This window comes from Erpetoichthys calabaricus, chromosome 14 (genome assembly GCF_900747795.2).
Source record: "Erpetoichthys calabaricus chromosome 14, fErpCal1.3, whole genome shotgun sequence".
Taxonomy (NCBI): Eukaryota; Metazoa; Chordata; class Cladistia; order Polypteriformes; family Polypteridae; genus Erpetoichthys; species Erpetoichthys calabaricus.
In genome coordinates, this window is record NC_041407.2 from 106,841,862 (window position 1) to 106,853,481 (window position 11,620).

General features: G+C 43.8%; 1 protein-coding gene and 1 long non-coding RNA gene across 2 annotated transcripts in view; one reads left to right on the top strand and one right to left on the bottom strand.

Moving 5' to 3' along the window:
* The window catches only part of LOC127530168 (uncharacterized), a 556,902-nt gene extending 552,082 nt beyond the window's left edge, over positions 1-4,820 (top strand). Inside the window, exon 3 of the long non-coding RNA XR_007936684.1 lies at positions 4,610-4,820. This is a non-coding gene — a long non-coding RNA (uncharacterized LOC127530168). The remainder of the gene's footprint in view (positions 1-4,609) is intronic.
* The window catches only part of itga2b (integrin, alpha 2b), a 73,941-nt gene extending 68,099 nt beyond the window's left edge, over positions 1-5,842 (bottom strand). The window contains exons 1-3 of the mRNA XM_051936388.1: positions 5,602-5,842; positions 290-420; positions 105-205 (exon numbers count right to left, since the gene is read on the bottom strand). Of these exons, the coding sequence (XP_051792348.1) occupies positions 105-205; positions 290-420; positions 5,602-5,813 (444 nt within the window). The 5' untranslated portion in view covers positions 5,814-5,842. The remainder of the gene's footprint in view (positions 1-104; positions 206-289; positions 421-5,601) is intronic.
* Positions 5,843-11,620: the final 5,778 nt, after the last annotated feature.

The following is an 11,620-nucleotide window of genomic DNA, read 5'->3' on the forward strand; positions in this document are numbered from 1 at the left end:
TGGAATTTATGTTGGGCATTAACTGTGTCAGTGATTTGGGGCTCAGTGGTGCCCCCTTGTGGTTACAAGTCTTTATAAGTTGTCTTTTTCTCTTTTCTGCTTACCACAATGTGGGACTGTTCAGATCGCACGCTGGCTCCAAACCACTGGTGAGACTTGTTGGTCTGTAAGGTCAGCTGTGCCTCAGCCGAGTACGTTTCATCACCTGTGGCATGGGACGTGAGAAACAAGATGTAAATGTGGGGGCTTAGGAAGTCTGCTTACTCCACAGAGCTGCTGTTAACCTCACCTGTGGAGTCGAATGAAAGGACTTGGCACTGCCCTCCTCCTGATGACCAGGGACAAAGGAACACGGCCCCACCCTCTGTGATGCCAGGCTGGCTAGTGTTGGCTTTGGGAGCCCCGACAACAAGACTCACACTGTTGGGAGACACAAAAAACACATTAATAACAGATGTCTATAGTGGAAGGATACCATGGCTGCTTCTATATGCTCGTGACCTACTGGATATTAGTCAAGTCAAGTCAAGTTGGGGAGCAGGCACTGGTACAGTGCGTTGCCGCACCCACTACACAACGAAACAACTCGGGATCCCAGTTGGCAACCCCCCCAGGCAGACACGCGGTCCAGTCACACCCTCCGGAAATGACCCTCTATCTGCCACAGCCAGGTGTTACGTGGGCGACCCCTTGGCCTGGCCCAGCCACTCAGGTCCTCAACAATGAGCCGGATCACCCTCTGGGTATCGCGCCACATGTCTGTAGTCTCGTAACTGATGCCCCCTCACAATGCAGGTCATGTGTCTCATTCAGGACTTCATGAGCAACACAAAGTCAAACCATCAGGACCCAAGGATTCTCCAAAGAGACACACATGAAGGAGTCGAATCTTCATCTCAGGTCACTAGATAGCGTCCATATCTCTCAAACAGGGAGCACCAGGACTCTAAAAGACTTGGACCTTCGTCCTTTTGTGGATATCAGGGAGCTCCACACACCCCTTTCCAGTGACCTCATGACCCCCCCCATGCTCTCCCAATCCGTCTATTGACTTCATAGGAAGAGTCACCAGAGTCACATGAATGTCACTGCCGAGGTCAGTAAACCTCTCGACGAGGTCGACACTCTCACCGCAGACAGACACACTGCTGATGGCCGTGCCCAGGAGATTCATTAATTGCCTGGATGTTGGTTTTTATCAGGACATTCACAAGCCCAGACCCTCAGACTCCTCATTGAGTCTCTTGAGCCTTCATTGAAGATCACAGCTTCATCAACAAAGTCCAGATCAGTGAATCTTTCTTCACCAACAGATGCCCCACAGTCGCTGGACCCCAACACCTTGCCCAACAGCCAGTCCATGCCAGCATTGAACAGAGTAGGAGCAGAACAGACAGCTGATGGACCCCTGAATTAACAGGGGAAAAAACAGAGGTCCTGCCTCCACTATGCACAGCACTCACAGTACCATGATATTAGGATATTTGGGTGGCAAAAATTAAATATGGCAGAGATGTGAGGTGTCAGGATCAGTTTTCATAATTTAGAACCAAAGTGTGCCAATCTGATGAGAGAGGCAAACCCACCTGAGGGATTACAGAAAAGTGCCTTCTGCTCGATAACATCATTTTACCTCCATGGTGGTGAAAGTCTTGAAATCTCCAAGCCTAAAATCTAAAATCGCTTCTAAGTAATATAAAAATTGTCATCTTATAAAGTCCGCCAGCTCCATTACCTCTCTCGCCGCTTCTCCAACACCACTTTCCATCTTAGTCTAAGCTGCCGGTACTTTCCAAAAGCATGTCACGTATTGAAGCCTTAGCCACGCCCACTGATGCACACTAATTAAAATATATTTGCATGTTGAGAACCTGAAAATGAAAATGCAATGAGCAGCAGGTGGCGCCAGTGCGCCTTTGCGTTTGGCTTTTCATTTCTGCAGCCTCATTGCTGCTCAGGCTTAAAATGAAAATCCAAACGGGGACTTTGAGATTGATTTAAACGCTTTGAAATTTGGGTTCAAATTTGTGACATATGTACTGCAAACCTAAAAAATTTGGAGTTTTCACTATTTTCATTGTAGCCATTGAATATTCCGCCCTGCAAACCTGAATTGAATTAAACAGATATAAGTATTTTGCATCTTATGTTATCAATTTCATATAGTTCATTAATCTGTGCAGGGCAGCATTCACAAACAAAAAATTAATGAGAGTCAAGAGACAAATCCAATTGAAAACTGCTTTATTTCAAACATAAACTTCAATATATATATTCAATATATTCAATATATATATATATATTGTGACAGATAGGGGGCGCTATCACTCCCTTGAACCCTCTGATCAAACGCCAGACACCAGGTAAAAGTCCAAATATAATTTTTATTCAGACTACACACTGCACAAAGCACCCTCCTCTCCACAATACTCATATAAATCAATACTAATCAATAAACAATCCTCCACTCTCCCAGACGCGTTGCCATCCTTCCACCCAGCTCAGCTCAACACTTTGGTGTTTCTCAGTCTTTTATAGTCCTTGACCCGGAAGTGTTTCCCAGCCTTCAGTCCATGTGACTCCTGATCACTTCCGGGTCAGATAAAAAGTCCTCTTCTTCATCCCGGAAGTACGTCATCTCCCTTGTCACTGTGACTAAGACGTACTTCCGGGTTATAGGGCACAAATGACTCTCTGAATCTCCCTGCAGCGTCCTCTGTTGGCCCCTGTGGTATCCAGCAGGGGTGTAAAGGAAAACTTCATCGTCCATGATCCCCTGCTGGCATCCGGGGCACCTCCATGCTGCAGGGAGAGCTCCATCTGGTGGCCTGGGGGTATTGGCCGGGATGTCTAGCCAGCCATATATCACAATATATATATATATATATATATATATATATATATATATTTAGATAGATATATATATATCACAATATATATATATTATATATATATATATATATATATATAAATATATATATATATATATATTATATATATATATATATATATATATGAACATTCTGAGGCAACAAAATAACAGTCTGATGCAATCTCATTAACATTAGATAGATGTATTACCTTTATTCAGATATACTCTACACCAAGGTCTGGTATACAGCTGGAATGAACAACCCATTTATTGCCAAGATAAAAGACCCTTTCAAAGCAGGCAATACAATAAAGAAGTCCTACCTAAAAATTATCCATCCATTTTCGAACCCACTGAATCCGAACACAGGGTCACGGGGGTCTGCTGGAGCCAATCCCAGCTAACACAAGGCACAAGGCAGGAACCAATCCTGGGCAGGGTGCCAACCCACCACAGGACACACACAAACACACCAAGCACACACTAGGGCCAATATAGAAACCTAACAATTATATTCAATTCAATTCAGTTTATTCTAATTAGATAGACATGAAAGACATACCTATGGAACCATGGAGGTGTTTAGGAGAGATGGCAGTGGAGTTTGTAACCCGATTGTTTAATGGAATCTTGGAAAGTGAGAGGATGCCTGAGGAGTGGAGAAGAAGTGTACTGGTGTCGATATTTAACAATAAGGGGGATGTGCAGGACTGCAGTAACTACAGGGGGATAAAACTGATGAGCCACAGCATGAAGTTATGGGAAAGAGTAGTGGAAGCTCAGTTAAGAATTGAGGTGATGATTAGTGAGCAGCAGGATGGTTTCATGCCAAGAAAGAGCACCACAGATGTGATGTTTGCTCTGAGGATGTTGATGGAGAAGTTTAGAGAAGGCCAGAAGGAGTTGCATTGCGTCTTTGTGGACCTGGAGAAAGCAAATGACAGGGTGACTGAGAGGAGCTGTGGTATTGTATGAGGAAGTCGGGAGTGGCAGAGAAGTACGTAAGAGTTGTACAGGATATGTACGAGGGAAGTGTGACTGTGGTGAGGTCTGCGGTAGGAGTGACGGAGGTGGGATTACATCAGGGATCGGCTCTGAGCCCTTTCTTATCTCCAATGGTGATGGACAGGTGGACAGACGAGATTAGACAGGAGTCCCCGTGGACTGTGATGTTTGCTGATGACATTGTGATCTGTAGCAATAGTAGGGAGCAGGTTGAGGAGACCCTGGAGAGGTGGAGATATGCTCTAGAGAGGAGAGGAATGAACGTCAGTAGGACCACCAAGATAGAATACATGTGTGTGAATGAGAGGGAGGTCAGTGGAATGGTGTGGATGCAGGGAGTAGAGTTGGTGAAGGTGGAGGAGTTTAAATACTTGGGATCAACAGTACAGAGTAATGGGGATTGTGGAAGAGAAGGTGAAGAAGAGAGTGCAGGCAGGGTGGAGTGGGTGGAAAAGAGTGTCAGTAGTGATTTGTGACAGACGGGTATCAGCAAGAGTGAAAGGGAAGGTCTACAGGACGGCAGTGAGACCAGCTATGTTATATGGGCTGGGGACGGTGGCACAGGAGACAGAGCTGGAGGTGGCAGAGTTAAAGATGCTAAGATTTGCATTGGATGTGACGAGGATGGACAGGATTAGAAATGAGGACATTAGAGGGTCAACTCAAATTGGACGGTTGGGAGACAAAGTCAGAGAGGCAAGATGGCGTTGGTGTGGACGTGGCAGAGGAGAGATGCTGGGTATATTGGGAGAAGTGTGCCAAGGATAGAGCTGCCAGGGAAGAGGGAAAGAGGAAGGCCTAAGAGAAGGTTTATGGCTGTGGTGAGAGAGGACATGCAGGTGATGGGTGTAACAGAACAAGATGCAGAGGACAGGAAGATATGGAAGAAGATGATCTGCTGTGGCAATCACTAACGGGAGCTGCCGAAAGAAGAAGAAGAAAAGTAAGAAGATAGACATGAAAGACACTATATAATGGATAGATAGATAGATAGATAGATAGATAGATAGATAGATAGATAGATAGATAGATAGATAGATAGATAGATAGATAGATAGATAGATAGATAGATAGATAGATAGATAGATAGATAGATAGATAGATAGATAGATCTATGTGTCTTTAGGGGTCCAGAATGACCAGGTCTTGGTGGACAAATTAACCAGGATATTGGAGCACACCCTTCTCATTTTCAAAGGATTCTCAAGGATCTTTCATGTCCACAGAGAGATGAGACCTCAACTTTACATGTCATCTGAAGGACGGTGCCATTTTAACAGCACCGGGTCCCCATCACTTCACCAACCCCTTTACCAGCAGCATCCCAAGCTTTTCCTGGTTGGTCTCCCATCCAAGTACTTGCTGGGCCTGAACACGCTTAGCTTCAGGCAGACTTGTTCTGAAGGAACAGGCAGGAAGCGTGTTTCCAGTTATTAGTCAGGTGAAATATACCACAGTTATGAATATTATAAAAGCTAGAAACATCATACAGTATCATAATCTACATACTATATATATATATATATATATATACATTTTTGTGTGTTTTAGCACATCTAATAGAAGCCTGTCAAGTTCATCTCACTGTGAGATTTCAAGTTCACATCAACAGGATGTCCCATCATCACATATTATAAGACAATAAACTCCTAATAAACATTTACGTTATAATGCACCTTTCATCTTAAATATTCAAAAGAAATGAAATTCTAATACTTGCTTACCTCCCGTCATCCTTTCTAAAAAAGTCCACCGAAAATCCAAAATAACTCCCAGCTGGCCCCTCAAACACCGTAGGGTTGCTGATGTCCAGGTTTCTGCAGCCTGATGTGTGGAAGAAATCTGAATAAAGCAGAAGTCTGGACGCTCCCAGCATGTGCATCAGTAACGTGAAGAGGCTCCTGCCTCCTCCTCCTCCTCTTCCTCTTCCAGCCATTGTTGTTCAGCCCGTGTCTGTGTTTGTGTGGGGGGTCTAATAAGAAGACTCTCGAGTGTGTGAGTGACAGAGCATCGTATTGTGACAGTCCCCTACACTTCCCCCTCTGTGGTTTCCCCTGCTAATCTCACTCATGTTTGTGGTCATTCACATGTCAGCTCCCAGCTGAAGTCAGAAGTGCAGCTTCCTGCAGTCAACACCCCAGTGGTTCCATGAAAAATGGAATCTGACAAGTTCATATAGTGGACTGTCAAATGAAACTTTCCCTCCCTGGTAACCCCCAATGTTTCGATATACTGACACATTCACTGGATGTTCTGGGATGCATCACCAGCAGGGCTGTCATACTGCATGGGCACGCTGGGCAGTTGCCTGGGGGCCCCATGCTAATCTATGTATGTTGTGACTTGCTGAGTGGTTGTGTAGGCAGGGGTCCCATTGCACTGCTTTGCCTGGGGGTTTGTAATGCTGTTAAGACGGCCCTGATCACCAGTGATGAACCTTGGGTTTATTGGGAGTTTTGGGGGTCTTACAAAATCAAACACATCCTTTATAGTGGTATTTCTGGAAGGGGCGGGGCTAAGTGCCCTTGCCGGACAGCTTCTCAGAGCTGTGAGAGAAGAAGAACAGGACAAGGTCAGCAGGAGCCCCCCCCCCTCATCACAGCAGGCTATTGTGTACCTTTCCCCGGCCCTTAGAGGAGTCCTCTGACACCCATGTGTGACAATATATAAATGATTTAGAGAGGAATAGGTGTGTGGGTGTGTTTGTGTGTGTCCTGCGGTGGGTTGGCACCCTGCCCAGGATTGGTTCCTGCCTTGTGCCCTGTGTTGGCTGGGATTGGCTCCAACAGACCCCCGTGACCCTGTGTTCGGATTCAGCGGGATGGAAAATGGATGGATGGATGGATAGAAGTAACAAGCTGGTTAAGTTTGCAGATGATACCAAGACAAGTGGATTAGCAGATAATTTGGAATCTGTTATTTCATCACAGAGGGACTTGGACAGCAGACAGGCTTTGTGGGCGATGAAATGTAATGTCAGTAAATGTAAAGAATTACACATAGGAAGTAAAAATGTGAGGTTTGAATACACAACGGGGGCCTGAAAATCGAGAGTCCACCTTACGAGAAGGATTTAGGAGTCGTAGTGGACTTGACACTATCACCTGCCAGGCAGTGTTCAGAAGCCATTAAGAAGGCTAACAGAATGTCAGGTTATATAGCGCCTTGACGTGTGGAGTACAAATCACAGGAGGTTCTGCTCAAGCTTTACAACACACAGGTGAGGCCTCATCTGGAGTCCTGGGTGCAGTTTGGGTCTCCAGGCTACAAAAAGGACATAGCAGCACTAGAGAAGGTCCAGAGAAGAGCGACGAGGCTGATTCAGGGCTACAGGGGATGAGTTATGAGGGAAGATTAAAAGAGCTGAGCCTTTACAGGTGATGAAGAGGAGACCTGAGTGAAGTGTTTAAAATGATTAGTGCAGTGGATCAAGACAGTGACTTCATCAAGAACACGGGGGACACAGTTGGAAACTTGTGAAGGGGAAATTTTGCACAAACATTAGGAAGTTTTTCTTCACACAAAGAATGACAGACACCTAGAATAAGCGACCAAGTAGTGTGGTGGACAGGAGGACTTTAGGGACTTTCAAAACTCGACTTGATGTTTTTTTGGAAGAAATAGACAGGACTGGCGAGGTTTGTTGGGCTGAATGGCCTGTTCTTGTCCAAGATTGTTCTAATGTTCTAATGGTACGTATAAGTCAGGTCTTGAAACCCACAAAATCGATCATAAAATCAGACCCGAGTTATACGCCCATTCAAAAATGTAACACAATTTTTTTTTTTCCATCTTCTTGCCTCCTCCAATCTCGCCCCAGTTTCTCAGAAACATTGAATTTTGTTGCAGCAGTGCAGTTACCAATTTCTTAAGCCGCTTTAAAGACTTTTCATTTAAAACCAGCTTCATATTTCCTTCTGATCGAGTGCTCCATCGTAGGTGTAAGAGCCATTTTCCTTGTTCTATAAGATTCATGAATGTTTATTAGATGACAATTCATAAACTATGGAAGGTTCCTATAACCCTCGTGAATAGAATCGTTTTGGTATATTCTTGCCATTTCTAATAGCTTGGAGTAAACATTATTCTTCAGTCAGTTAGTGTCAGCCTTGCCTTGTATAAGGTGTGGAGGCATACGGTTTTTAACCGTGACCGCACGTTATCGTGCCTAGGCACTTGCCTATGTGCCAACCGGCTTAAGAGCCTTTAAGAAAATAAGAACTTTTAAGTAGGAAAGAAGAAATGAAGTACCTTTAAGTATAAAAATACTAAAGTCTTTCAAGAAAAGCTAAGTTTATAGAAGATTAATTTTTCCTTTTTTTTTGCCTTTTATTCTACGTGTGTAACTATTTTTTCTTTTATTCTTGTGTGGACTATTTACTTTTACCTTTCACTAAATATCTTTAAAAATGAACTCTTGGACTCTTGAGAATTCTTTTGACACGCGTCTTACCCGTGCCTGATGACACCTTATATGTTTTAGCAGCTACACTAAAGTTAAAAACCAGCCTAAAATTTCAAAACTGCCTAAAATTGAAATCGACCTAAGAAAGAAAACTTAAAATTTCCTTGGATTATAAAAGAAAGCAAGTCTGTGTGTTCAGCGCTTCAAATCGTAGTTGTTTTCTACCAAGGAATCTCACTTAATGAGCAATTATTAAAAGGCCCCGACCTAACTAACACACTCATTGGCGTCCTTACAAGATTCAGAAAGGAGCCAGTAGCACTAATGGCAGACATTAAGTCAATGTTCTACCAAGTTAAAGTACCAGATAGAGACACTGATCTTTTATGTTTTTTATGGTGGCCTGAAGGTAATCTAAGTAAAGACCTTGAAGAATTCAAAATGACAGCACATCTTTTTGGTGCTACTTCTTCACCCAGTTGTGCTTCTTATGCTTTGCGTAGAACAGCAGAAGATGCCAGAGGTACATTTCCTGAGGAAACTGTTAACACCGTTCTCAATAACTTCTATGTGGATGACTGCTTAAGGTCAGTGACAACAGAGGAACAAGCAATAAAGCTGGCAAAGGACCTCCAAGCTCTATGCCTCAAAGGGGGTTTTCATTTGACTAAGTGGGTGAGTAACAACAGAGAAGTTTTATTGTCTATACCAGAAGAAGACAGAGCTCATGAACAAAAGGACTTAGACTTGAGCCACAGTCTCCTTCCCACAGAGCGTGCCCTGGGTGTCCAGTGGTGCACAGAAACGGACAGTTTCAAATTTCAGATTAAGTTACAAAACAAGTCCGCTACAAGGCGTGGTATTCTGTCTGTTGTTCGCTCAGTTTATGATCCACTTGGTTTTCTAGCACCCGCCCTACTGCCAGCAAAACTTATTCTAAGAGACTTATGCAAAGAGAAATTTGGGTGGGACGAAGAAGTAGAAGCCAAACACATTCAGAAATGGAAAAAATGGATGGATGATTTGCAGTTACTTACAGACTATAAAGTGAACAGATGCTTCAAACCTACCGGGTTTGGAACCATAAAGACAGCACAAATGCACCATTTTGCAGATGCTAGTGAAGATGGATATGGCACTGTCACTTACCTTGTCTTAACCAATGAAGAGGGCAAAAAGCATTGTTCATTCCTGATGGGCGAGTCAAGAGTTGCACCATTGAAACAGGTCACGATTCCAAGATTGGAGCTGACAGCAGCCGTTGTGGCAGTTAAAATGGACAAAATGCTTAAAGGTGAGCTTCAAATGCCCTTAAAAGAATCTACATTTTGGACTGACAGCACCACGGTGCTAAAATACATCTCAAATGAAAGCACTCGGTTCAAGACCTTTGTTGCCAACAGAATCTCCGTGATCAGAGATCATTCACAGCCTTCACAGTGGAGGTATGTCACATCTGTCCTTAACCCGGCTGATCAAGCATCTAGAGCGCTAAGCATAGAAACTTTCTTAAAAACACCACAGGGTCACAAGGTCCAAGTTTCTTATTGAAGCCTGAAAAGGAGTGGCCAAAAAGACCAGATCAACTGAATGATCCACTCATTGAAGATGATCCAGAAGTTAAAACTTGTGCAGTTATCGTGACAAAAATAGAGGAAGCAACCAAGCCCATCAACAAACTAATCACCTATTTTTCAGATTGGCATCGCTTGAAGAAAGCAGTGGCTTGGTTCCTCAAGTTTAAAGACTTAATGCTGAACATAAGAAATGAAAGAAAAACATTTCAATTAGAAGTCAGTCAGACTAAAAGTGATCCAGAAGAACAAAAATCACTCATCGCAAAGCACATGAAAAAGTATAAACTGACTTTAAAAACAAATCCAATTTCTCTAGACGATTTAGTTAAAGCCGAAACGGAGCTTATCCGCCTCAGTCAACAGAAAGAATTTCCAGAAGAAGGCTTTAAAGAAAAAGATTTGTGTAAAAAAGAACAGTGAAATCTATAAACTTGACCCGATCAGACAAGATGGAATACTGAGAGTTGGAGGAAGACTCTGCAAAGCTGCAATGCCCGAAGAAGCTAAACATCCTGCAATTCTACACAAGCATTCACATGTTGCTTCTCTAATATTGCAACACATTCATAAACGAATTGGACATTGTGGCCGCAACTACGTGCTCGCACAGCTACGCCAGAAATACTGGATACCTCAAGCAAACTCAGCTATCAGAAAAATAATTTCAAAGTGCACAACGTGCAGAAGATACAATGCCAAAGTAGGTGAGCAAAAAATGGCAGATTTGCCAGAAGATCGTCTAGCACCAAATCAACCACCGTTTACAAATGTTGGAGTCGATTATTTTGGTCCCTTCCTAGTCAAAAGAGGAAGAAGCCTAGTTAAGAGGTATGGAGTAATTTTCACATGTTTAACAACCAGAGCTGCGCACATAGAGATCGCACATAGCTTAGACACTGATTCTTGTATCCAAGCCATACTCCGATTTACCAATAGAAGAGGACAAGTTAAAATCATGCGCTCAGACAATGGAACAAATTTTGTTGGGGCAGAAAGAGAGCTACGAGAAGCTATTAAAAAACTGGAACACAAAAAAATCAGCGACGCTATGATGCAAGAACAAATCAAATGGATTTTCAATCCACCATCAGCTTCTCATCAAGGTGGAGTGTGGGAAAGACAAATAAGGAACGAATTTATTAATGTTACAAAGCTATGGCTGAAAGATGCAAATAGACTGTTGACACATAAATCCGACGAGCACCTAGTTAACCAATTCGAAGGGATGCAATTGCAAGAACGGGATCGCTCAAAGTCAAAGGGGCGAAAGGCTTCTCCAAAGTTAAAGCGCGCTTTGGATATTAAATGTGACTCTTTAGCCCAGAAAAGCGCTGCAGCGGCATCATCACTCTCTTCGACAGTCACATTTGAACGCACAGAACTTGATAGAATCCTACAAAGGTTGGATGAACTCGAGTCGGAAAGGCAGGAACGACAGAATCAAGCTGAATATCAGAAAGCAGTCATCCATCCATCCATTGTCTCCCGCTCATCCGAGGTCGGGTCGCGGGGGCAGCAGCTTGAGCAGAGATGCCCAGACTTCCCTCTCCCCGGCCACTTCTTCTAGCTCTACCGGGAGAATCCCAAGGCGTTCCCAGGCCAGTCGAGAGACACAGTCCCTCCAGCATGTCCTGGGTCTTCCCCGGGGCCTCCTCCCGGTTGGACGTGCCCAGAACACCTCACCAGGGAGGCGTCCAGAAGGCATCCTGATCAGATGCCCGAGCCACCTCATCTGAGTCCTCTCGATGCGGAGGAGCAGCG